Below are 27,802 nucleotides of genomic sequence, written 5' to 3' on the forward strand. Positions count from 1 at the left end.
TATTTTAGTTCGACACATTTTTTTTTTATCACTAATATGTTGTTTTTTTCACATTATTTGACAAATTGTTTCAAATGAGAGTTTTTTTCTGTTTGTAAAACCCATAAATATACATTTCGCTTGTGACACCATCTCTTGGAAAAGGATTCTATTCATCGTTTTTTTTTTTTACTATTCACTATTTTATATATTTTGTTTTTTTTTTTTTTTTGTTTAATAATTTCTACATCTAAAAACTGTCCGTCATTTTTTTTCTTCCTAAATTCTGCGATTTTTTTTAAATTGTTTTCTTTTTTTTTTTTGGGAAGGTGGTAAGAAATTTGGCCCACAAGTCTTTCTTTAAGTTATTTTTCTTTGACACATTTTTGGGGGATGTTTCTTGTTTTTTGTTTTTGTTTTTTTTTTGAGGTTATGTTCGCAGCAAAATGGCACCTTTGGCACTCTTGTTGCCGGTGGGAAGGGGGGGGGGGCTAAGGGAGGATGGAAAGGGTCAAAGGTTGGGGAGCGGACAAAGGATGTTTTAACTGGCAGAGCTACGGATTTCTCTGTTTCTTTTTCTTTTTCTTTTTTTTTTTTAGGCACTTGGTTTGTGTTTTGTTTATATATATTTTTTTCAAACTTTTTCATTTTACTTCTGCTGTTTAGATTTTTTTTTTTTTAGATTTTTTTCTTTTTTTTTGTTGTTGTTGTTAATTCACTATCAAAGGAAGGGGCCTTTGGGCAAATGTGTCGGTGGCCGCCATTTTGTCGCCCATCACTTGACAGCCACAGCAATACGCTATAATGCATCGGGATGCTTTGGGGTGCGCTGAAGCAATTCATGGGCAGCCATGTCCATTTCCTCTTTTGTCATCTCGAGGGCTTCTTGCATTTCGCGTGATGTATAGCGAACAAAATCGGCATCGCAGTACTTCCCTAGACCCTGTTCCACGAGAACCTAGAAAGTGTCCGTTCCACATTTAAAATCAATTTACAACTCTTTTTGTTGTTTTTTTTGGATTAATCCAAGACACTCACCCTTCCTACGAGACTTTCAGCCGATCCAACAATCTCCGTTGACCCGGTTCGACGTTCCTGAGGTGATCCCGGAGTCGAATGAACGAGTCTCTCAGCCGTTGTACTTCCGTTCAGTTCACTTGTGGCTGCCACATGACAAAGAGAATTCCATTTGAAAATACAGAAAATATAGTTTCAAATTCGGGCATTTGGTAGCAAAATGTCACCCGAATTAAAGAGAAATTCGGGCATCAATTTGTTTGAAATGCAACGATTTTTTGTTCATCTGGATACACATATTAAGCTTACATTACTCATATTTATTATAAAATTTATAAAAATCCCTTGATAATGCAAAATCACATAATAACTAAGACAAATCATGGCAAATTTGAGCATATTTGCTTTAATTAATAAATCATAATCAAACTTCAAAAATTACAACAGACTTTTTTCAAATGTAACTGCTGCCCGATCTTAAAAGAGCCGAATTTGCGAGAGTCTACTGTACTTCCTCTTCTTCTTCTTCTTCTTCTTTGGTATGACAATAACAAAAATAGCCTAGATCCAGTTTATTGTAGGTGGTATTCTTAACATGAGCTAACTCAGAATGCATGCAAAATATCAAGATTCGGATGAACTGACAGAAAAGTGACAATGGCTGAAATGTACACTCTAGAATGTTCTCCATGTTCTCGATAATTTGGCCAAGGAAAGTGATCTTATCGGTTCCTCAAAAGCCGAGATAATCAAAGTTGTTTGTTTCTAAACTCATTTTTTTGACTCTAGAGCCCCTTATAATAATAATAATAATAATAATAATAATAATAATAATTTATTTATTCACAAAAATAGGGTCAACCCTTTTACAATTGTGAAAGAAAAAAAAAGATAAAAAAAGTAAAGAAAAATTCCTAAGCTTCTCAGGCTTCAACTTGAAAAAAATTTCGAATGGCAGCTGCAGAAGAGTGCTTGTCATTCGGGACACTATTAAAAAACGTGACGCCCTTAACGAACAGAGTCCTGTAAAGACATTCACCGTTCACTTTAGGCACCAACAGTCCCCGAACCCTGTCTGAGCCCCCCCTAACCAGAAGACTCAACAGGTACTCGGGACATTCAGAAATCAACAGATGAAACAGGAACAGTACAGTTCTCATTTTCAAAAGGGATGTTAAATCACATCCAATGAAAACGTTTCCGTATGGAGTGATGTGATCTCGGCGACTTATGCCGCAAATATACCTGACACAATCATTAAAGGAAAACGTCAGGTGACGAATTGTGTCACTACCCGGCTAGGAATTTCTAACAACCAACAGCGAAAAGTAACAGAATGTTAACAGCCGCTGTTAACAATTTCATGCGAGTGGAAAGTAGGTGACGGTTGGCATGAATTTCATGCCAGTGCTGTTAGGTTTTTCAGCTATTTTACCGCTCCAAGCGGTCGATTGCAAAAATTTTGCTTTTGACGTTTGGTTCAGCTCCTGCGGTGTAAGATTTGTGCAATTCTATAGAAAAAGTGAATCCTGTGTGTCCTGATCTAAGTGTTCTGTATAAAATTAATGAGGTAAGTAGCCAAAAAAGAAAACAACAGAGTTGAGAAACTAGAACAAGTTCAAAGTAACATTGATGTGTACTTTTATTTCCTGAAAATAACTGACTTTCTAGGATTCATTTTCCTCTACAATTCCTGAGCAGATAAGCACCAGAACTGGCCTCAGTTCTCATGCATCCCCCTAAGAATCTCATACAACATACTTTGAATCAGTTTGTTCAGGAAAAATTGAGCTAAAACGTAAAAATATTGAGGAAAATCTGAGACATTTCGCTATACAGAGTCTTCCTCGTGTTTCCCGACAATTTCCTGGTTAGAACACCACCGGGAGTGAATATTAGTCTTAATTATGCCTATTCACAATAGTTACTTCTCATCCAGTAGCGTTTTTCCTGGAACTTTGAGGCGAAAAATCAAAAAATTGAGGAATACCTGTGGAATTCCGGGAGTCAAAGACTTCCTCCTATTTTTTGACAATTTCCTGGTTAGAACACCATCGGGAGTTTATGCTAGTCTCAATTATCCCTGTCCACAATAGCTACTCCTCATACAGTAGCGTTTTTGCAAGAACATTAAGGTGAAACCTCAAAAAATTGAGGACAATCTGTGGAATCCTGCAATTCATTGTTACCCTATTGTTCTTTGACAAATTCCTGGTCAGAATACCCCCGGGAGTGGATTTTAGTCTGAATTATCCCTGTCTTCAACATTTCCTACTCTCCCAGAAACGTATTTCCAGGAAGTTTGGACTGGAATCTGAAATTATTGAGAAAATTCCTGGAATCCCGGCGATATAAAATTTCTTTCTTGTTTTTTTGACAAATTCCTGGTCAAAAGACCACCGGGAGTGGATTTTTTTCTTAATTAACCCTCTATTCAACATCTCCTACTTGATTGAGGAATTCAATTCCCCAAATTCTTGGTCAGGAGACCATCTGGATGTGGATTTTAGCCTCAATTATTCCTTTGTACTACAATTCGTCCTGTTTCAGATACGTTTGTCCAGGAAGTTTAGTCTGCAACCTTAGAAAATAGGGAAAATCTATGGTACTCCGTTTCACTCTGTTTTGAAAATTCTTGATCAGGAAAGTTCTTTCTTTTTCAGTAGTGCTTGTCTAGGAAGTTTGATCTCAAGAAACCTCAAAAATTTCGAATTCGTCTCGTTTAGCAAGTTTCTGGTCAGGGAAGAAGAGTTCTAAATCGCGATTTAGTACCTTTTTTTTGCTGTTTAACAAGAATCTTGGTCAAGAGACTTGGGAAGATCTCATTTCTCTTCTATTCACGCCCTCATCTCTTACAATCTTTTTTTTTTTCTTTGGAACAGATATGGTGTTCAAGAAATCAGTGGGCGTTCCCAAAGATACTGCTCCAGAATTTTCAAGAATGTTCTTGCACAAGGAGGATCAACCAACAAGGTTCCTGACAACATTAGAACTCACAATAAAATCCTGCAAAAATAATTTAAACGAAAGTCCTCTACAACTTCCGAAGCTGCGGAATAATCACCGAGTCTCGAAGGCGTTAAAGCAGCGATCTCATTCTAAGGCCTAATGTAATTCCCAAAGTTAAGTTTAATTTGTTGTTTTTTTTTAATTCTCAAAAATGTCATTTTTTGCGTAGCAGTCAGTATCAAAAGTAATTAAACGATTAAATACTAAAGAAGTTACTTTTTAAATATAATGCCATTATAATATTTAAATATTTAAATAAAATAAATTATTTACAGTGAATTCATGTTTTTTTTTTAATAATATTAAGAAAAAAAAATGGGCCAATGGAAAGTAGAAAAAAATTAACAGAATGGTAACAGCGCTGTTAGAATTCTGTTAGGTAGTTCATCTATCATCCACCATGAGTGCTGCTCCTATGACATTTTCGTGTTAAAGTTGGTGATGTTTGTTCGGCAAATTAACAGCGCTGTTACTATTTCTGTTAACAACTAGCAGCTAGTTGTTAACACTGTGTTGGCCGGGTATCCGCCGCAAAAAATAGCTCTGCTCCGTAATTAAAAAAAAGGAAGAAGAAGCGCTCGCGCGAGGATCAAACGAATGTTATAGGGCGTGATGTCCCGGAAGCGTCTGAGGGTATACAGTGAATAATTGACCTTTCGGCAAATAGAGATGGCCTGATCAGACCATGAGAGAGTTGCATTGAAGATTATGCCCAGGTTTTTGACCTGATCAGAAAAAGGAATAATTTCACCGTAAAGGTGCAATGGATAAAAATCAAGGGAAACTCCTTTTTTAGAAATTACAATAGCTTGAGACTTTTTAGGATTCAAAATCAACCCATTTGATAAAGCTCGCAGTGCTCAATTCTGGAAAGATTAATATTCATAAGTCGAAAAGCGTGAAGGGAATTGGAGGGCTCAACCTCAACATAGATTTGAAGGTCATATGCGTAAAGATGAAAAGAGCAATTCTGTAATACTGAGGGTAGGTCATTGATGAAGAGGGAGAAGAGCAGTGGGCCAAGTATTGAGCCTTGACCAATGCCCTTATTTAAGAAAGACGGTGAGGAACTATTCTCACAATACTTCACACTAATACTTCCTAAATCGGACATTTAGGGAGCACGGCTATACAGGAACGGGGACCAATGGAAAAAAGAACCACGAAAGACCCAGTCACGAATAGTGAAGGAAAAGACTGGATGGCTCTGGCTGACCGAAATGGTTTGCTTTTATTAAACGGAAATAAGGAAGGGGATGCAAATGGTAATTTCACATATATGGGGTACAGAGGTCAAACAGTTATAGATTACACATTTGCAGACGAGAGTACATGGGAGAGAATACAAAAATTTGAGATAACGGAAAGGACGGAGTCGGATCATTTTCCACAAGTCGTTGTATTAGAGAGTGCCTTCATAAATAAAAGAAGTAAAGACAATATGATATATAGACAAGTTTGGACAGAAACAGGAAAACGAAGATTTAAGGAAAACGTTAAATCGAGAATGCAGGAGATCACAGCGAGTGAAGATATAGTAAATCTGGAAGAAACATTAGGAAAATGTGTCATTACACGGGAAGATAAACGAAGATCAATGTTTCAATGTATATGGTGGGACAAGGAATGTTGGGAAAGAAGAGTACAAGTTGCGTCTATGTTGAGAAAATGGAAAAGAGGAGAAACTAAAACTTAAACTGAAGAAAATGAAAAATATAAATAGTGCGTTGGATCATATAAACAGATATAGAAAAACTAACAGGGTCAGAAAAGACGAAAATATTTCACCGGAAGAGTGGGAAGCGCACTTCAGAGGACTTTTGAATGTGCAAAGGGATGAGGAAACGTACGTGGATGTTGAAATAGTAAGCTCTGAAGATATAGAGAGAATATCAGAACGGGAAATTGAAAAGGCTATTGAAAAACTAAAAAAAACAGGAAAGCACCTGGTGAAGACGGAATAAGACCAGAAATATGGAAGAATGTAGATAAAGCGGTTAGAGACAAGATGAGAGATCACTTAAATTAAATTCTGGACAGCAGTGAAATACCCGAAAAGTGGACAAAAGCAATAATCTGGCCTATTCTCAAGAAAGCAGACAAAACTAGAGTTGAAAATTATAGAGGAATATCGCTGCTGAACACTAGTTACAAAATCTTTGCCACAATCCTGGCAGAAAGACTTCAGAACGAAGTAGATAGGCTAGGAATTTTGCCGGAGACACAGTCAGGATTCAGACCAGGAAGATCAACTATGGATAATATATTTATTTTGAACTATGTCGCCCAGCGAACATTAGCACTGAACAAAAAGTTGTACGTGGTTTTTGTTGATATCAAGGCGGCCTTTGACAATATAATCAGGGAAAAATTATGGGAAAAAATGAATAAATGTGGTATTAACTCGCAGCTGATAAATGCTATAAGAAAACTTTATAAAAGAACATATATGAATATAGAGTGAAGAGTATTTGCAACGAATAGAGGGGTTCGTCAAGGATGTCCATTAAGCCCTCTTCTATTCGCAATTTATATAGGAGAGGTAGAGGAAATTTTTAAAAAAAGGAATTTTTGGAGGAATTCAGATTGGAGGTATAAGAATTTTTACCATGGCATATGCTGATGATCTCATATTAATGGCAAATACAGCAAGAGAGTTGAAGCAGATGTTAAAATTGTTTGAGACTTACTTGAAAGATATAGGGTTGAAGTTAAGCGTAGAGAAAACTAAAACCATGGTTTTTAGCAGAGGAGGAAGGATTAGCAAAGAGCGATGGACATGGGAAAAGCAAGAACTCGAAGAAGTTAAAGCATATAAGTATCTAGGATACATTATCAAGAATAATGGTAAAAACAACGATCACTTAAAAGAGCAAGCAAAAAAAGCACGACAGAAACTAGGCCAAATCTGGAATATAGGAGAGAAACATTTCAAAGACAACTTTTGTATAAGGAAGGAGATGTTTAATACTTTGATAAGAAGCGGTATGCTCTACGGTTGTGAAATCTGGGGATATGAAAGCTGCGGAGAACTCGAAGTGATTCAGAGAAAATACTTCAAGTGGGTGTTAGGGCTTAAACAGAGTACAAAAAGTGCAATCTTAGAAACTGAGACCAAAATAGAGAGAATATCCACGGTAGCAGCCAGCAGGGCAATAAAGTTCGAGGAGAATATCAGATTGAGCCCGAATCAGGTATTGAAAGCGTGTGCGAACGAGATGAGGAGGAGAGTTCAATCGGAATCAACATGGATGAAAAGCAGAAGAAAGTTCTTCGAAAGAGTTGGTTATTCTGAGAGGATAATTAACACGAGGCTGGAGGAAGGTATGTCGCTGTGGTGCGAGTTACATAAAAAAGATCAAGAATGGGTCGATCAAGAAAGATATAACGCACTGTCAGATGAATACAAAATCCTATGGACGCCTTGGATGCCGAGGTATTTGAAAAGAGGAATGGCAACAAAAATACTTGCAAAATACAGATGTGAAAATGGGGAAAGGGCATTAGAGAGATGGAGGAGTGAGAGGGAGAAAAAATGCGTATTTTGTAACATAGGCCTTGACGATCTAAGACACATCTTAGTAGGGTGCTGTAGAGATATAAAAGAAAAAAAAAGTTATTAACAAAATTTAAGTAAGTGGATATAAGGCAATGGCAAGATTGAGAAAAAAAAGTAAATTAATTTATTAGGACTGAGACTGGAAGTACCCTGTTATTCCGTCAACGGATAGTCGGGCATTCGGGGGAATAGAATTATATAAAACTATCCCCTTGACAAAAAGCGTGCGGAAGAGCTGATTCGAGCTAGCTCTAGGAACCAAGAGTCCGCGGACCCTGGCAGAGGCCCCGGGAATCAGGAGTGAGGCCAAGTATTGCGGTCTCCCAGAAATTATCAAACGGAAAAGGAATGACACCGCTCTCAGACGGAGAAGTGATGGGAGATCACAACCCACTAGGGGGTAAATTCTCTAACTTAGTGAGAAAGTGAGAAGTACTAAAAAATGACAAAATGCCGAAAGTTCTCACTATTGTGATTCCCTACGCTTTATTTTGTGACAAGTGTCACTTTTTTTTCGTGAGACTTGTCATCCATCATTCGCTCAGTGACTTGTAGACAGTTTCGTGGAAAATGGCCCAAGTGAAGGATAAAAAAAGGATTTTGGGAACACGTGGAAGCGACAACCAAAAAAAAGGAACTTGTTTTCCATCTGGAGAAGGATTTGGCTTTGGCCAAAAATCAATTCAGCACACAAGATGGGAAGGTTGAGTTAAAAAAGAAGTGGGACAACTTGGCAATGAAACTGAATTCACTTGGGGGCTCAAACAAGACCGGCTTCGGATGGAAGAAGTACTGGGATGACTTGAGGACGCGAGTGAGGAAGAAATACACTGCTTTAAAAGCCGTAATGGCTGAGTCTGGTAGAAATGGAGATATTCTATTAGAATTTGATGATATCGACCAAAAAATTTTGACTATTATAACCATTGATGCTGTGGATGGTGATGGAGTCAGTGAGGATATTGGTTTAGCCTCAGGATCTAACGCAGATTCAGCACTGATAATCTCCCGTCAAGGAGGCAATAAAGATCATGAGAATCTACTTCCGGTTCCTTGTGAAGAAGGTATTATTGCTGACACTTCCAATGAGGTAATTGTACCAGCAACTCAACACACGCAGAAAGATCGTAAACGTAAAAATGAGGTCTACGATGATACAGAATCATTCAAGAAGTTGTTGAAGCTTAAGGAGGAAAAGCTTAATATAATAAAAGAAGACAATGAAAGGAAGAAGAAAAAGGAACAACGTCAAATTGAAAAGCACGAAATTGAAATGAAGATATTGAAGAAGAAGCTAGAAATGCAGTACTATAGAACTCCTGATTCTGATTTCGAATGTGATGTAAATCTCGAATAATCTCTGCCTAAAAGGATATTAAGACTATGATGCACATTTTTCGTGTGACTCGCTTTCCGGACAGCATAATATACGTGCTCCACTTCAACGGGGGGTTTTTTAATACACACATGAGTGCAATCCATGCAACCAAGGACTCCCGGAACAGAATATTTCTCGTAAAAAATTCTCTTGGTAAAGTTTATATCTTCTCTAGTAGTAGGAAAACGAATAAAACGATGAGACAAGTGATTGCATATAGCTTCACCCACTTCTTTTACGCAACGAGACACAGATGTCTGTGAAAGACATACTGCAACATCCTGACCGATCGGGCGTTGATAACAGCCTAAAATCCAAAAGAAACTTTAATAATACTAAAAAATGCCTCTATCTGTGAGTACTGTACCAACGGCGAAAAATCGTAGAGCACAAAATATTCTCTGCTCTTTCGTAAGTCCAGTGACTCTGGTCCGGGCATCCAAGTGCGGCATTAAAAGGTCCAAAAAAGTTCGACAAATTGCTTTAGTCATCCGGAAGAGGTTAAAAAAAATTCCCTATCTGAAAGAACTTCCATGGGAATACTTTCATTTCTCAATTCCCTTCGCAAAACAGACAAATTATTTGTTAGCTGTCTTTGCCGACGTCTTCTGACTATTCTGATAGCAATAAAATCCATGGTTTCACTTAAAAACACTTAATATTTAATTGACGGTTCACTAATGTCACCGTAATAAACAAAAACAATTCAGAAGAAACATATTTTTGTCCACGGGCTCGTTACTAATTTTGAACCATATTTAGTACTAAAATCAGTTCTAAAAGGTTGCTATCCCCAGAGGCAACTTCTGTCAAAATGTCGAAAGAAAAAATTATCACATTATTCTCATTTGACCATAGAGAATCATCCATAATGAGAAAGTGAGAACTCAATGGCCGAATTTTTTCGTGAGTCTGTCACCAGTGACCGGCTCACGAAAATTAGAGAATTTACCCCCAGGATATTGCGATGCTCGGAGATGTGATCACGGGGGCCGAGGCCACAAACGTACCTGACACAGCCGTGGAAGGTTACAGATAGCCTCCGCAGTGTGTCACAATCCGCTGCGAAGAACAGTTCAGCCCCATATGTTATTATGGGTATAAGTAACGCCTTCACCAAGAGAAGTCGAGTATTTTTTTGGCGTGAGCTCACGATACCTACGAAGCGTCCGCAGAGTACAATAAACTCTTTGGTTGATATGAGAAATGTGGACTGACCAGGAGAAGGACGGAGAAGGAAGACGGAATCGATTCTCCGTAGATTGTGAGAGGTGGAATCGGACCACACAACGACCTTTTAGATATTATAAGGGCCTGTGACTTTTTAGGGTTTAAATGAAGGCCATTATGAATCGCCCAAGACTCTATGCGAGCTAAAACCATGTTTAGGTGGTTAAAGGTCTCTGTTGGATTACTTGGGTCACCATCAGAAAACACTTGCAGGTCATCTGCATATAGATAGTAAGAGCAACCGAGTAAGGACGGCGGAAGGTCATTTATAAACAATGAGAAGAGAAGTGGGCCCAATAGCGACCCCTGAGACACGCCACAAAGCAAACTTGCAGGCCCAGACAACCGACCACCTGCCCTGACTCTCTGAGTGCGTCCACCGAGGTAGGACCTAACCAGAGACACGGCGGGAGAAGAGAAATTAAATTTTTGGCACAGTTTAAAGCAAAGGAGGTCATGAAGAATGCTATCGAAAGCTTTGGAAAAATCTAAAAGAAGTAACACGACAAATTTACAATTATCCAGAGACTGAGCAATATCATGTTGTACACGAAGTAATGCAGAAGTAGTGCTGTGCCCAGCGCGAAATCCTGACTGAAATTCAGCAAGAAGAATTATTGAATTATTGACCTGAAGTGAGATATGCCTTGTGAATTACGGTTTTTCGTGTGAAAAATGGGAAATTTTTTAAGCATTCGTCAGTGAGGTGATATTCCTTATTTTGGGCAGGTGTTTTTCTCATGAAATTTCGTGAAGTTTTAGCTTTTGTGATGACTAGGTTGGACAAATGTCTGGAGAAACAAAGGAGCATCATCTCTGGAGTACCGAAGTCAACTCACTTTAATGAATGATATGGAAAATTTCCGGGCTTCTTGTGACATTCTAGGGTTCCCTTATATGAACAGGAAGAGGACTTGGCAATTAGCTGTCCAAATTTACAGTCAAGTTGTCCAAATTAACAAACAAATTGTCCAAAATAAGAGTCAAATTCACCTCTACTTATCAATTCATTTTTAAACGTATTTAAACTAATTTTAGTAAAAACAGAGGCAATAGACCCTTGCCAAGTATCTAAACAAACTTACTGATAAGAGCGTAACTAAAATAGTCAATTAGTATTGAAAATATCGCACTTCAAACATGGAACATCGATGCTTATAAGAAGACTGGTTAAAATTATGAGCCTTTGCCCTAGAGGCCGTTCAATTTTCGAACTTATTCGGTTTCAACGGTTCTTGCAGGGGGGTGACATTAGCTCTGAAAAATGCGACCAGTTTAGTGTAAATTTTTTCCCGTTTTCGTACACATTTCACGAGATATCTCCGAAACTACGTAGGTTGCCAATTTTGGGTTTTCGGTTGCCCTCTCCATATTAAATTGGTTTTTATTTTCTATTTGCATTTTTTGCTAATTCATTCCAAAATGACAGAAAACACCGAATGAACTCCAAAGTTTTTCGGCACGCTAGAAAAACATGGGAAACATAGGAAACGTCATACCCCTGGGTTCTTGTGTTCTTGTACACATCTGCCTTTAAGGGACAATACCTCTCACACTAAACTCCTCATCGCCAAAGGGATCTGGTTCTTCGACAAGGAGGACATTGGTGCGATAGGTCCGGTCCTTTAAAGGGACATTGCGTAGCCACTTAACCTGTCTCCATTTAGCATTATTACCTCGTCCATGGAAAGATGCTCGGTGATTTGGTACATGACTATCATGGGGCATTGTGTGCATCTCAATGGATTCCGGTGTGAAGCCAGCCACGAGCATTGCCTGATTCTGTGCCAACTTCAGGCCACTGGCGATACGTCTCAGACGTTCAGATGGTTGAACTGGCAACAGGATTGGTGTTGATGTCTTTCTTGGTACATCATCGGCTTTTGGGATCTGCCTGTGAATTTGATTTAAATATGTCATTGATAGAAATGTTGTTTTTCTGGCCTATAAAGCTCTCTCCGATATCCGGCTGACTTGGGGACAAGCCTTGATAAAGTGAAAATATCACATTTATTCCCTGTGGACAAGCTGCATATTGTCAATGGGATTGTCTACTGTCAATCTACTGTCAGTATTTGGTAGCTATCAGTCGGATATCGAAGTTCCGGATGTCGGAGAGAGTTTTGTAAGTTGACTTACACAGGTGCATTGGCAATTAGAAGTGGTCTCATGTGAATTTGTTCAGTGACTTCCTGTCCATTCTGATCTTCCTGAATTGTCGACTGTGGTGGTCTCTGGATGTGATTTAGACCATTTGTCGTAACTGCTGTATCTAGTGGAATTTTCCTCAAAGATGGCGTTGTCGATCGTCGTCGAATTGACGACCAGACATTTCCAAAGAGAGAATGATTGCGCTGAAAAGTGGACGTGTTTTTCTTTTTTGTTGTTTTGATTTTATTGAAAATGTGTCAGTAAATAGAAACTTACGCGATGTGTAGGTTCTGGTTCTTCGGCCAGTTCATCGAGATTACCAGAAATGGCCCTTTTGAGCTCAGGTCCAGCCTCATGGAGGGTCCTTAGACCAGCCTGAAGTGTCATTGTTGCACTATGATCACGATCACCATCTCTCTGTTCCTGCTCCTTGCGCTTCTTGAAACGCCTAAAATAGTCCTGAATGAGGAATGTTGCATAGAATTTACCAACGGTCACTTCATCTTCAACACCTGGCGGTGGTACAACTTGATCAAGCAGCTTTGGACTTGTTCGTTTCCAAATTTGCTTTATGGTAGCCCTCAATTCGGCATTTGCCTCATCAATATTTCCCTCTGTTTTGATTTTGAGTGATGTCCTGACCACAGCAAAGAGTGTTGCATTGAATAGGACAGTACCATCGCTATTTAGTGGCATATTCATGCTGACTAGACGTTTGCATGCTACCCGATGGGGACAGAGTTTACCAAAACCGAGCGGTGGACTGATTTTTCTCAATAATGTCACAACATCGAGATGTTTAATGCGTCCCTTGGCATCTGGATCGTACTCACTCCATAGACGAATGAATTCATCAAGATGATGAGGACCAAGAATTGACCAATCTCGCGTTAGATAGTCAAAATTATCCATTATAACAGCCACAAAGAGATTTATAATCTGTAAAAAATCATTTAAATGATTCTCCTTCAAGGACTACCAAAAACATTTTTATCTGAGATAACTTACTAAAAATGAGCATAGGACGTAGAATGAGATGAAATAGGGAAAGGCAATACTCGATCCACATCCTTCCTTTGATTCACTATCATCAGACCTTGGATCACATTTAACTTCACCAGGTCTCGAACTACAATCCATCATAATATCCTGCCAGGCTTCACCAGTTGCTGATCTAAAGAGCACAAGAACAGCCTGGGGAAAGGTCTGGAAGTTGTTATTGCGATGAATTGATGTATCTGAACTAAGGGCTATCTTTCCAAACACCTGCATCCCAATAACAGCATAAATGAAGAATAGCATGACAATGAGGAGGGCAACATAGGGTAGAGCCTGGAAGGATTTTATGAATGTCCATAGAAGGGTACGTATACCTTCACCACGACTCAACAGCTTCACCAATCTCATCACACGGAACAAACGGAAGAAGTTGATGGAGATAATGGAGCCAGGCTATATAAGAAATAAAAAAATATATATATTAAAAAGGAAAATTTAAGAAAAAAAGAGAAACTTCAATCAGCTCAATTGTCTTAAGATCGTCGGTTGTATCAGTAACTGTGCTAATTACATTTTGATAACTATTCCCTGAATGACTTATTATATTATTATACAGAAATGTTCCTTCGCAGGCTGTATGTTGTTTCTTACAAATTCAGGCAAAAATGTATGGGAGTTGGTCTATGTGGCGACCACAGATGAGACTAGGCGCATTTTATAGGTATATAAAATGGTATAGGATGAAAAACTACCGAAATCCAGGACGATATTTGCCGGATGTCCTTCTAAAACGTCTTTATATCAATATATAGAACGAATATCATTAGAATATCATTAGATTGAATACCATCTAAATTTGATTGAAATAGTTTTAACAATTTTTTACTGCTCGAACTCAAAGAGAGAGCAATTATATAATCGACTTTTTTTTTCAACTTTGCACTGTTCTGGAGCTTAAACGGTAAGAGATATCGATTTCTGGTCTTTGATGACCCCTCCTCAAATGACATTATCTCGTGCCCAACCTCTTTATTTTTCCCCCTCCCCTTTCATACGTTCCCCCTATCCCTCAAAAATAGGTCAAAAATGAGGTTTTTCCAATTTTGCAAAAAATTGGCCCAAGCTTTTTCAATGATTTTTGGATATGTCTTAGAGCCAGTCCTGGCGAATATTTCGTCCAAACATATCTATGATCGGAAAATTCGCCATTTTGAATTATTGAAGGTCAAAGGTCAACTACTTTTGGAGGTATTTTTGAGTTCACTGGACCATTAATTACCCTAAACAAAATTATTTAACTACTTTTTTTTTGATATTAAAGAAAACACCGTTAGAAGGTTAATTGTCACGTTTGTGTTCCAATACGGTTTAAAAAAAACTTTTACAAAATATTATCGAAAATGCTTTTGTAGGCTTTTAGCCAATAAAATGAACTACCACTAGGCAAAATATGAAGCCGCTATCACCAGTGGTTTGACAGCTATGCGCTCTGAAAGTTGTTGCATTTTTTTTTTTCAGCTACCCTGTTTAATATTGTTACTGATTCGTATTTATTTATGGAATAACTGACCTCATTAATGTTAAATCATACGGCAAATATTTGTGCAAATATAAATAAATTGAATAAATAACTCTACTGGTCGAATTGAGGAACCGGTCGACTTGAGGGTACTTTACCTTATGCGTCGAATTAAATTGTGTGACACTGTCCCAAATCCAAATTCACGAGAAAATATCTCTATTTAGAGGAAATTCAATAGTTCCAGCACAGTTACTGATACAACCGACGAGATGAGTAAAAACAAAAACAAAAAAAAAATAGAGAAAGGTCTTGTAGAGTGTGAGGTTTGTTATTTGAGGTTAAGGGACTGACCTTGGATTTTTCACTGACCTTTGAGCCTTGTTTTACATTTACTTCAGAGTAGACAATGTCAATAAAACTTCCCAGAACGATGATAAAGTCAAATACATTCCACGCATCACCAAAATAATTCTGAAAAAGCAAAAAAAAAAAAAGATTTAAAAAAAAGACGTTATTTTGGCCATATTGGAGGCTTTTGTAAATGATGGAGGATATAGGTTCACCTTGAAACGAAATGCTGCCAATTTGAAGACAAATTCTAGGGCAAAAACGGCCGTAAAGATCATATTGAGCACATCGAGGGCATCAGTGTACAGAGTTGGTTGTCGGTAGAATTTCATTGCGAGTGTTATTGTATTGATCATAATGAGAATGAAAATTGTATATTCAAATGGTTGTGACGTTACAAACCACCAAACTTTGTACTGTATCCGATGTTTTGGTATATAACGTCGTACTGGTTTGGCTTTTAATGCAAATTCAATGCAATTTCGCTGATTTTTGTCCAATTCACAATTTTTGTACTCCTGTTCACCTTCATTCTGAAATGTCACAATGACAAACCCCACAAAGATATTCACCATAAAGAAGGCTATTATAATGATGTAGATTATGTAGTAGGCAGCAACAATTGGACGGAAATTGTGAATAGGACCAAAATCTTCCTCATTTGAATCAATTGACACATAGAGGAGTCTGTAAAAAATACAAAAATGGCGACTCACATTCAAATAATGAGGTTAAGTTCAGTTTTTTTTTTTTTTTTTTTGAGGTTATACACCACTTACCCTGGCCATCCTTCAAATGTCGATACGGTAAAAAGTGTCAGCATAGCCTTTGATACATCATCAAAGTGAAAACGATTTCTTGACCAATTTCTCTCTCTCAGAACCGGTTTGTCGACATCGCCATTTTCAAAAACCAAATAAGTTCCATGGCACTCAGTCTCGATGGTCTTTGAGCCGTCTGAGCACGAATTGAACTTTCCCTGTTTTTTTTTTTAGCAAAGACACAAACCAATAAATCAATTAGTTGGCACTCCTTCCTCACAGAAAAAAAAACAAAAAAAAAAACATAACCAAAAAGACACTTAAAACACACTGTGGCATGCAAGTGAATCACAGCATGCAACACACTCAAAAGTATTTACTAAATTTTTAACCAAAGACACACACCAAACAATTATCCAGAGGAATTGCAGGCATTTTCCTTTTGTCTTTGTTATTTTTATTTTTAAATTGTTCGATTTCCGTCTTAATCAAAAAATATCCCTCTGAAGATTTACAAAAAAAAAAGTGAATAAAAAATAATATTTAAAAGAAGAAGAAAAAAAAACGGACAAACGAGGTCCATTTACTACGCAAGGCTCAAAATCTAATCTGGTATAACTAAATAAATTATAAATATTGTAAAATAATTAAGACATCGATAAGTCAAAAATGTTCTGGAAGAACTGAGACGTCGTCGAGGTAGTGCTCAGGCTCACAATTCCCAAAATGGCCACCAAAATAAAGGGATTAATACGGGCTTCAGACCTAAGACTTAGCCATAAGGCTTAACTTCTCTAGATTCTTATCAGTCGAAAATGTTTGGAAAATTTTGACTTAGAAATGGACTATTAAGGGGAATTAATCTATTTGAATCAGAAGAACAAATTAATTTGGTTGCTATTTAGGATTTTGAGACCTTTGGAAACTAGGCTAAGCCTCTAGTCTGAAGACGGTCTAAGGGTACTAGGAGTCTGAATGAACTAGATGGCAAACAATTTCGAAGATCCGAAGTCAGTATCTCTTACCGTTTCGCCTCTAGATGGGTAACAAGTCATTTACGACTACTTAACCGATTCATTACACTATGCAACAATTTTGAACTTTTTTTTTGTCCCTGGGTTCTCATGATATTTTTTCTATTGCTAGGGTCAAATGATTTACGAAAATACTTATCATTTTGATTTCATTTGGATTTTGCGCCTGGAATCTAGGCAAAATCGTTTTTGCCGTTTTTTGATACTTGGATGCCTATATCTCCGAATCTGCTGAACCGATTTATTTCTCACTATGGAATAATTTGTTCTCCTTTACATGTCCGATAAATCCTCTGAACAGATGAAGTTCGTACAACTGACACCAGGGGCGCTGTAGTCTCATAAATGTCAGAAAATATGGAAAAATCGGACTTTTTAGCAACTTTGATCAAAAATATCTCGAAAACTAGGACTGTCCCTAACAATCTGTTTTGTGGGTTTGATAGAGAATTTAATCAGCTACATTTTCGTCCATGTACAACTTTTCTCTCAGATTATTTTTAAACCCCGATATAGAGGTTCAAACGAAAAATGAGCACTCAGCCAACTAAAGAAAAATTTAACTATCCATTCTTTTAGTCAAGATACATCTTAATATTGCCCATGATACAATAATGGTTAAATCCCATTTATTTCAAAAATTAATTGAAAAAATCGCCTTGTCCCACACTACACCTGTCCCAAACCTCTCCGGTCTCCCCTATATTGACCGGACCATATTTTCGGTGTTTATGAAGGGATTTCGATGAAATTTTTGTATATATCGACGGCTCCATTCCTGTCCTGTACACACTGTATACGGACCCTTAATATATCCATATGGATCGGACTCTATCTCTAATATTTATTAACCGATGGGTCTTCACTTTTTTTTTGGTCAGGTAAAAAACACAAAGCAACGACTGTTCCGGACGAGGAACATTTTTAATTTTAAGTAAAATTTTGTAATCCCACCCATGTAACACAAGCCTTACTAAGTGACATGAAAACCTTATAAGGACGTCGTCACTACTTATCTACTGACCTGTTGAAGTCTGACTAGGAGAATTTAAGTAACTAATACGTCAGGTCACGATATTTATTGTTACTACCTAAAATTTACTTCATTACGACGTGATGAAAATAGGCAAATTACATGTGGTAATCAAGAGGTCATAAATACGTAAATGAATGACCTACGCCATTTTGTGATTGAATATATTCACGGAAAAAAATCTTTACCCAGAGCGTATAAAAATCTTCCGTTCCCAGTCATGTGCATAACGGATTCAGTGCGTGTCATATTTTCATATTTTCTCGGTAAATTTTTTTGACCCAAGCTAGAATGTGATTTTGTGCTTTCTGGGACAGGATAATGACACGAAAAACATTAATGTATAACTTTTTGGGCAAAGCGTTGTTTAATAGTAGTAAAACAAATGACTTCAAACAACAAATATTTTATTTATTTTTTGGTCGCCTGGGCTATAATTATAACCACAAAGATTCAAATTATTACCAAGAAAACAATATTTCTTTTACTTTCTCTGTCATATGTTTTTGCAAGAAAAGCAATATTTTGAAATTGAAATAAAATACCAAAAATTGTTTTTAAATTTTTTTTATTTTATATCGCTGATTATTTCATATAACATTTAAATCACATATTTTTTCCATTGAGTTTCAAAGTATTTTGAACTTCAAAATTGTCTTCATCATATTTAATACATTTCTTAATGTCAGTTTCTTTCAGTACGCACATGACATGAAGAGACTGTAGAGTCTCTTCATGTCTATGGACGTATTTGATGTGATTTTTAAAATCTGCCCAAATGAGCGATTTATGGCAAAAAGTACACTCAATGTTTTCACTCATTCTCGTAATTCTGAACTTTATATGCGGAAATTTTGTCGTGAAGTTCCAAGACGGAAAGAAACTTATCCGTGGGATCATTAATTTCATAAACGAATTTTTGGAAATATGTCCATACAGGAGCTGTCGCTGAATTGTAAGCTTTCTTGCAGATAATTGATATTTTCATGAAAATATCGATGGCCTCCACTACCGAAGCGGTTGAATACATTACGTCTCGTGACACTGCTACAAAGCACTCGACAATTTTTTCTTTCTTACCAACAAAGGCCAGAACTGGTGTCTTCCTACGTCTAGAAAAGTGCTTATGAACACATTCTACCAGAGTTTGGTTGTCCTGCATTAAACAAGACTCGTATTTTTTCAAGAAAAACTAATATAAATATAGCAAATCTTACCAATTTTTGAATGTAGAGCGCATTTATCACATCATCACGGGTAAATGGCTTTCGAGATTTCTTTTGTCCTTCTGGCTCTCCTTCTGTACACTCATAGGAAGATCCGGCTAGAGGAAGGTACTGTTTCAATATACAGATGCTAGAAGATGCAAATATATTGTACTTACCCAAAAAGAATGCGAGAACAACCAAACCAATGAGGTCAGCATGGAAAGTTTTGGTAGCAGACATGATTTGGCGTTTATTTTTTTCAGAACGTCCATAATCATGTATAAGCACAGATAGAGTCGACCAAGAAGCGAGAAATTTTGTACTTGCATCCGGGTATACAGCATTGAAGTCTTCTTCAAAATATTGAGATCCCTCGGCGCTGCTCAGAATAGGATATTCCTCCAGATATTCTTCAAAACAATTAATTTTCTCTAAACGACTTTGGCGGCAGAGTTTCCAAAAATTCCTGACTGTGTTCACAGGGTTCAGATGGGTGCGAACATATTGAAGAGCTTCTTCTGGTTCTGATGTGGCATCTGTAAAGTTTTCAGGAAGTATCCTCTTTCTTTTTGGTTTAGTGAGTCTCATATTGGCCTTGAAAACGTTGTACGCTTTGTACAAGTGGCCAGACGCGGCTGTGCGAGTCGAACTTTCGTAAGGGATGAAAAACAGATTCTCATTTACTTTAGGAAACTCGGTTTTGATCACATTTCGCAAATGTCGAAATCTCTCGGTGGTAATTTTGAAATCTTCTCCTTCCCTTTCCTTTTCGTACTCTTTTGCGACGAGGTAATCAGCTAGTTTGATTCGAGATTTCTGGGGTAAATATCCTTTTGCCTCATACACTTGCTTCATCATTTCTCCCTCCGCACTGTCGAAAAATTGCACGAGAGATTTCTCTTGTGGTACACCATCATCTTCAGCCTCTTTACTAGAGGAACATGAACACCGAAAGACTGGTGCAATTATCTCATCACCGTCATCACTTTGTTCTTGAGAAGCATTTGAATAAATTTCGGTCCCCGTCCTTGTCCAAAAATCCTGGATCCTCTTCCAAAAAAGATCCCTGGGCCCTGCTTTCTTTATGACTTCTTTCAAACCTTCATAGGTGAGGGCCCTCAGGGTGTCTTTGTTCTCGTACCCGGCATCTGAAAAATGTAAGAAAATTGAGGTTAAACAGATTACAATCCTTTTTTGCTACAGTAATCTCAATTAATTTTATCAACTCACCTTTAAAATCATTTACCAACTCAGGAAATCCAATTTCCTGCAGTACACTTTTTACATTGTCCATTTTCACTTATTTTTCACACGAAAAATTTTCCACATGCGGACTCTGCGGACTGGACACTGTCTGATGCAATAACTCGCCGAAGCGCTATGTCGTCTGTGGAGAGAAAGAGCATGAATGAAAGAGACAACTCTATGAATATTTGCTGTGCTGGGTAATGCACGTTACTTACAGCAGCAAAATCCTTACCAGTGGGTTATTTTGTCGCGCTCGGTATTAAATTATGACCTGTGATCACCAAAGACAATAACGCTTAACTGGAAGCGACAAAATCACTATTGCGGCCTGGGATATAATTTATTACAAACGCAAAAAATCATTAAATAGTGATTTTATGCTGATTATTGTCAGGAGTATGACTGAGGGAAACAAAGTGTATTTCGCTCAGGGTTATAATTATCACAATCCCATACATTGGATTGGCCAGTAAGGCTAGCCTTACCCGAATCGCTCGCAAATTTTTCTCCGTGTTACTTAAGCATGACGCAATTTTGACGTCGTTATTAGCACCGCTCATTCCAATTTTCAATCGTGATTCTGGAAAATTATGTGAAAGTGTTCCAAATTTAAGTATATAGAGAAAGTTTGTGGCAATAAGCGAACTCTTTGCACGAACTTTTCCTATGTACTGTATTGTTTAATGAATTTTCCTAATATATTAGCGTGGTAACAAGTGTAGTCGGAATTACGTAATAATCAGGTAGTGCTATCTTCCAGTATTTACCTTAGTATTACCTAATCTCTACCTAAATATGACGTAATTTCCACGTCGTTATTACCAACGCTCATTGCATTTTTCAATCATGATTCTGAAAAATTATGTGAAAGTGTGCCAAATTTAAGTATACAGAGAAAGTTTCTAGCAATAAGCAAATAATCTTACTGGATTTTTCTCCGATATTTTCCACAATTTTTCCTACTTTTAAAAATCATGGAAAAATCATTATGTAAGCCCGTGGTCTCAGTTACTAAATCTCGACGTCGGTATTTTTGACAGCTCAAGAGACTACAAAATGTGACAGCCTTCAAATTGGGAACCCATCAACAAAATCGTCAGCATTCATAACCTCAAAAGTGCGACTAGTCGTGTTATCCGGGAGTGGAACTCGAAATCACGAGCCGGCCGTACAAATATGCCGAGCTACTACACAAATGTTGCAAGATAAGTAGGAGTCGATGGAATTTGAGGAGACGATGGAGGTAGTAGAGAAGGTGGAAATCAATGAGAGGTTCGCAATCCCTCTGCAGCAGAAATGTTCAGATAATGTGTTTTTTGAAAAATAAAGACATTTGTTTATCACAGATTTTTATTCTAGGCTTGCAAAGGAACTCCATTTTGCAACAAATAATAAGCACACCGCTGAGGATTCCTCCGTAGCAGCGACTATAAAATTTGGGACCTCCAGAAAGTGTCTAATGAAAACTCTAAAATCACAATGAGATGAAGAAAGCTGAGGATATCAAACGTCGGCAGACTTTGTGAACGTTCAAGTTTGAGAAGAAAAATGTGACAAATCAAAAGAGGCTATTGTAAGGAAAGTCAATAAAATTTTTTAACCATTTTAAATTGAACTTATGGTTTTGAAAGAGCAGGGAATAGAAGCGACGAAAAAATTGAGGAGAACGATGAATTAAAGAAGTTGTCCCAAAAATATTTTATAAGCTTCGAAAAACGGGTTATGGCTGTGTCTAGCAAGAAGCAAAACTTTTGTATAAAATAGAGTTCATTCTTTCGTCAGTTAAATCAGCATTTGTCGTAACTTCCTTTTGACAACTTTCCAGGAGACGAAATTTTCTGTTCAAAATTATTTTTCTTAAAATTGAGCCCCGAATGCGATACTTTTGAGTCAAAATAATAATAGTGGCACTAATAAACTGTTAGTTAACTCGAAAAAATCTTTATAAAATGATTTAAAAGCTGAGATATTGGGATATATGTTCAATGAAACACAATAAGATTTTGTCGTAACTTCCATCGTTTATAAAGCCGTAACTTTACGACAATTTTCAAAAATGCATTATATCAAATTCAATGACTCTAGTGATAATAAGCACCATTATTTGACTAAATTAATCAATTAAACTCTTATCTTTGTCCCTAAAAGCTTTAATTCAATAAATTTTATTGAATAAATTTTGCGCGCCGTGTCGCTTTTTTTTGTTTTGAATTAATGACAGATGGGCAGGGATTTTTTCTTACTTTTTTCTCGTAAATATTGAATTAAAATTAGTTAATGTTGCATTATTTTCACTGTCTTTGAATATTTGGAAGAGTTTGTGAACGCTTTAATGAGAAATTTTACATTTTTGCTGCAAATTACAAGCCACGCAAACGAGCAAAAGAAGTTGCGGCAAATGCTGATTAGAGAAAATTTTGTATGAAAATTTGTTGTAACTTTCCCAGAAATGGAAGTTACGACAAATTCTGATAAATTTTTATTAATTAAGGGCACTTACGATAATTTTTGTTTAAAATAATTTTTAATGGGCTTATAAAAGTTTCTTTTTCTCAAATGCGATTAATAAACAAAATTACGCCGATTCTAAATATGTATATATCCCGAAATCGCAAAAATGAAGTTACGACAAATGCTGATTTAACTGACGATATACATACCCTAGGTTATATTTTTGTTTAAAAAAGGTTCTTCCGGGAGTTGGATTTTCTGGAGTTATTCCCGTATTTTGAGTCATTCAAAACTACAAAAAAATCACTGAATTTCTGGTTTTCATCACTAAAATCCGTCTTAGGTTATCCAGAGATTGACTTTTCCAACAACTAATCACAATTAACTGTGCAACTGAGCTTCAATCTTGTAGAAAAAACTTCAGGGAATGAACTATCCGGGAGTTATTCACGTATTGTCATTCAAAACTACACAAAAATCACTTAATTTCTCGTTAAAATTACTGAAAACCTATTTTCGATGATCGAAAGAATCACTTTTCTAACATTTATTGACGATCCACTAAACAAATGAGGCCCCATTCTTGCATAAAGTCCGTCCGGGAGTTAACTATCAGGAAGTTATTGATGTATTTTGATTGGGTTAAAACCAAGGGGTTACTCAAATTTGGAATACCGACACATTTTTTCATTCGAATCTATGGAATCCATGGAATCACTCGTAAGATTCTAATAGGATCTGAAATACAATTCCTTCAAAAATCACTGGAATCAAATGGAATCACAGAATAGATAAGCCATATAGTACATTGCGGATTTCTATGGATTTTTTCTTATTTTCCAAAGAACATTAGACATATTCAACTACAACAACAATCGAAGAATATGTCTCATTCGAAAAGAAATACGATTTCTCCCGTGACGGATACAAGGTTAAGGACCCAGTCAGCAAATTCGGTTAAGACGGACTCCCGGAATACCAAGAACAAAATCGTTCTTCAATATTTTACACAGATTGAGGTGCCCATTATTTTCGATTAATAAGAGGCTCTATTAAGAGACAAGGATGCAGCTAGGATGTTAGAAAGACAGGAGCCAAATTGATGAATAATCCCCAAAAGAAATTGTTTTTTTCGAACACGAAGAACAAATGTTTCCTAAAAAATTTGTAAAAAAAAACTTAATTATTAGACTTTGAGCTTATCTAAAAATCAATAAAAGGAAAACAATCTGGAAACTTACGATCTGTTTTAAGAGGAAATCACTGCCGATTTAAACGATTTGGAAGATTTAGACAAAAGGTACAATAGCGTTTTCATGGATCTGAAATTGAATTTGAATCTGATCAGAAAATTGAATTTTAAGTTTGAGAATCCCAAAACGATGTTCTTAGAGACCAAAAAAGTTTTTGAACTTTATGTGCTTGAAAATAAGAATCAATCCTATTCTGATCCGATTTTGATGAATTTAAGTGGTTCAGATAGCACATAATCAGATTTAATTGAATTCCAAAAATAAATATTAGCATTTATGTTTTAAGCGAAAGGGATTAAGATAACCTTCTTTTTTTAAATTCTTAAGAAGATTTCGACAAGCTTTCTGTTAAAAGTAAACAATATATTAATTTTCGAGTAGTTTTTTTTTATGATATCAACTTATTTTCAAAGACGAAAACACTCCACAAAAAATTCGAGTGGAAATTCTGAAAAAAATATTATTTACATGTTTAAAATCAAAAATTTAATTAAGGCTTTTCCTTGAAGAAAATGGCGGGAAATTTTTAATAAAAAAAAAAATGGACTGATAATGCTCTGTTTTTGGAGTTTCAAAAACTTTCTTTCAAAAGTTGAATTCTAACCCTATTTTAATTATTTTGAGGCCTGATGTGCAAAGTTTTCTAGCTAGATATTTCCTCTAACCCGTTTCATAGCGACATTGTAGCTTTTGCTATTGTTCAAAAATTTACCTTGATCGTATTTAGCAATATCTGAAATTCGATATTCGATAAATTCGAAGATATCGGGGAGATACAGTACCACAGAATGGAATAATTGAGAATCATAGAATACCGAATTGAATTATTAAGAGAATCACAAATTTGGAATCACTAGAATCACATTGGAATTTCATGGAATAAACGGAATATGAACACAAATTTTCGATCTTGACTAACCCCTTGGTTAAAACTAGTAAAAATTGACTAAATTTCGAGTAAAAATCACTGAAGACTACTTGCACATGAATCACAGAACGAAGTTTTATCGATTTCGAAGCCCCATTTAATAACTTTAAGCCCCATTTTTGAAGTAAAATATCGGGAGTCCATTTGACACTTTAAAATTAGGTTATGTTTCGTTCTTTTAGCGATTTTAACCATTTCTTAGACTGTTTTCACTAGTTTTTCATCACTGTATGTTAAAAAATCATTTGTTTTATGTAATTTGAATGTTATTTTTTCACAAAAACTTAAGAAATTAGCGAAAAACTAAGAAAATGTGGGAGCATCCCGCATGCAAACAACTGAGCATTCTAAAACTCGCACACTAACGCAAAACCGCATCAGCAGGCTGTCATACACGCTCACTTCCCTATCCATATTCAGAGCGGCAATGCCTCTGCTATACAGCCTAAGAAGGCTGTATAGCAGAGGTGAGTTCAGTGAGATTTCATTGTCAGTGGTTTGATTCAGTGGTAAAATGCTTCCTGAATAAACTTATTTTGACGTTTATTCGGTTTCAAATTGTTCTTGGACACTCCTGCGATTATTTAATTACTCCACTAATCACTGAGTAACCGAAAAATTAGTACGAAAATTCGAAATTTCATTTACCTTTTAGCCAAGACACTATTGGAGAATCAAAATCCGTGAGAGAAAGGTGAGGAGGGGGGTTGGATATTGTGGGTGGCAATTTTGAGAAGAGTGAGCCATAACTTTTGAGCATTTTACTAATCAATTTACCTTGAACAGTTGAACTCCAATGACGGCGAACATGAATTGCAGCAAATATGTGACCAACATTATGTTGCCAATTGTCTTAATGGCAACTATTACGCACTTCACCACATACTGCGCTTTTTATCAATTATTTCGTGTTTAAAAATTCATCGAGACGGAGATTAAAAGGAAAAAGGGGCGGGGTTTAGAAGGAATTTGATTTATTTGATGATCGGATTGGCAGATCGGGTAGAAGGACATGGTCATGGTTGTAGCGCCATGATGATTTTTGTTTGTTTGTTTTGTTTTTTTTTTTAGCCAGAAAGGTGCCGTGTCAGCAAAGACAACAACCAATCCGGTTGTTTTTTTTTCCGGCAAATGAGCGACAAATGCATGAGAGCGGGAAAGAAAGAAAGAGATGCATGAGAGAGAGAGAGAGAGACAGAGTACAAGCTATTTTTTATTTGAATTTGTGTTTGTCTTTTGAGGTTATTTTCCCTAAAATTGTGTCCCGGCGCGGACTCCTTAGTCGCGAGTGTGTATTTTTGAATTAAAAACCGAAAAGAAAAAATGGTTCATTGAAAAGAAGCCACGGAAATTTAGTTAAGACACACACCACAAAGCTTACAAAACACTCTTGCACAGTGCTAAATGGAGTTGATCAGTTAAAAGGAGATATGTTTAAGGGCATGGTGTAATTACTTAAGGGGATTAGAAATATGGAGGGAAGTCAATATCCTTCAAACCGGACAATTAGATCTCCTTTTATTGATTCCTCCATTTTGTTTATTTATTTATTTAGTGATAGAGTGGAAGAGAAAAAAGAAAAAGATAGAGAGATAAAGGTGGTGTGTGTACTAAAAATGGCGGATCCCTACCTTAAATAATTGCACTCCAATGACAGCAAACATAAACTGAAGGAGCCACGTCACGAGAACAATATTTCCGATTGTCTTAACCGCAACAATAACGCACTGCACTACGTGCTACAAGAATATTTCCAAGTTTTTGTTTTGTTTTCTTTTTTTTTTAAGTGAATATCATAAAGAACCTATACGGTTTTCCCATTTCACTTAATTCCGAATGTATTTAGTGTTGGAAATTATTTAAGAAAAAAACTAAAAGAAAAATAGAGGAAACATACCTTCAGTCCTTTGGCTCGATTGATGGCACGAAGAGGTCTCAGTACTCGCAAAACTCGAAGGATTTTCACCACAGAAATGGCCCCGGAACTGCAAAATAGTTCAAATTGATCATTACGTAGAGCTGGCCAAAATATGCAACATAAAAATGCACGAAAAATCATAAAATATGCAAGAAAAATATGCATTTATGTAATTTTTTTTTTTTTAACCAAAAAGAGCGCCCACAGAGCTGGGGTAAGTGTAAATAGCTGAGACAGCGACAACTGAGCGATAACCATTTTTCTACACTTTGTGTCTCGGCTATGACCATTTTTTTTTTTTGGTAATTATTGAGGAATTACCATTTTTCGAACTCAAAGAGAGAACAGTTATATAATCGACTTTTTTTTTTCAACTTTGCACTGTTCTGGAGCTTAAACGGTAAGAGATATCGATTTCTGGTCTTTGATGACCCCTCCTCAAATGACATTATCTCGTGCCCAACCTCTTTATTTTTCCCCCCTCCCCTTTCATACGTTCCCTATCCCTCAAAAATAGGTCAAAAATGAGGTTTTTCCAATTTTGCAAAATATTGGCCCAAGCTTTTTCAATGATTTTTGGATATGTCTTAGAGCCAGTCCTGGCGAACATTTCGTCCAAATATATCTATGATCGGAAAATTCGCCATTTTGAATTGTTGAAGGTCAAAAGTTCAATCACTTTGGAGGATCCGTTTTTCAACCGATTTGGTTAAATTTGGATTTTTTGGAAAGTTACAGCAATTTCGAACCCAGCTCCATCGGTCTTCATCGGTAAT

The 27,802-nt window shown here is 36.7% G+C and overlaps 2 protein-coding genes across 2 annotated transcripts; both read right to left on the reverse strand.

Moving 5' to 3' along the window:
• Nucleotides 1–27,785, reverse strand: LOC129808667 (voltage-dependent calcium channel type D subunit alpha-1-like). The gene is made up of 12 exons (XM_055858439.1): nt 27,776–27,785; nt 27,006–27,127; nt 26,740–26,847; nt 15,972–16,171; nt 15,408–15,879; nt 15,214–15,315; nt 13,332–13,775; nt 12,600–13,262; nt 12,312–12,526; nt 11,849–12,066; nt 1,018–1,142; nt 1–937 (listed from the first exon to the last, which is right to left on the reverse strand). Exons 1-12 carry the CDS (start codon nt 27,783–27,785, stop codon nt 779–781), a joined length of 2,838 nt encoding a protein of 945 aa, XP_055714414.1. The 3' UTR covers nt 1–778.
• On the reverse strand, nt 18,679–20,748 carry LOC129808787 (uncharacterized). The gene is made up of 4 exons (XM_055858643.1): nt 20,459–20,748; nt 19,405–20,376; nt 19,238–19,344; nt 18,679–19,176 (listed from the first exon to the last, which is right to left on the reverse strand). The coding sequence occupies exons 1-4, from the start codon at nt 20,520–20,522 to the stop codon at nt 18,835–18,837; spliced, it is 1,485 nt and encodes a 494-aa protein (XP_055714618.1). The 5' UTR covers nt 20,523–20,748; the 3' UTR covers nt 18,679–18,834.
• Nucleotides 27,786–27,802: the final 17 nt, after the last annotated feature.

Source organism: Phlebotomus papatasi, chromosome 5 (genome assembly GCF_024763615.1).
Source record: "Phlebotomus papatasi isolate M1 chromosome 5, Ppap_2.1, whole genome shotgun sequence".
NCBI lineage: Eukaryota > Metazoa > Arthropoda > Insecta > Diptera > Psychodidae > Phlebotomus > Phlebotomus papatasi.

What these genes read in the sequence shown, in the direction of transcription:
- LOC129808787 (XM_055858643.1), bottom strand. Translation starts at nt 20,522, where the DNA reads ATGGACAATGTAAAAAGTGTACTGCAGGAAATTGGATTTCCTGAGTTG. An exon ending in TGTTCTCGCATTCTTTTTGG is followed by an intron (nt 19,345 to 19,404) that starts GTAAGTACAATA and finishes ACCTTCCTCTAG; the next exon opens with CCGGATCTTCCTATGAGTGT. An exon ending in CGCTCTACATTCAAAAATTG is followed by an intron (nt 19,177 to 19,237) that starts GTAAGATTTGCT and finishes TGTTTAATGCAG; the next exon opens with GACAACCAAACTCTGGTAGA.
- LOC129808667 (XM_055858439.1), bottom strand. An exon ending in TTGGAGTGCAATTATTTAAG is followed by an intron (nt 16,172 to 26,739) that starts GTAGGGATCCGC and finishes AAAAAAAAACAG; the next exon opens with GGAAAGTTCAATTCGTGCTC. An exon ending in TGGCAGCATTTCGTTTCAAG is followed by an intron (nt 15,316 to 15,407) that starts GTGAACCTATAT and finishes TTGCTTTTTCAG; the next exon opens with AATTATTTTGGTGATGCGTG.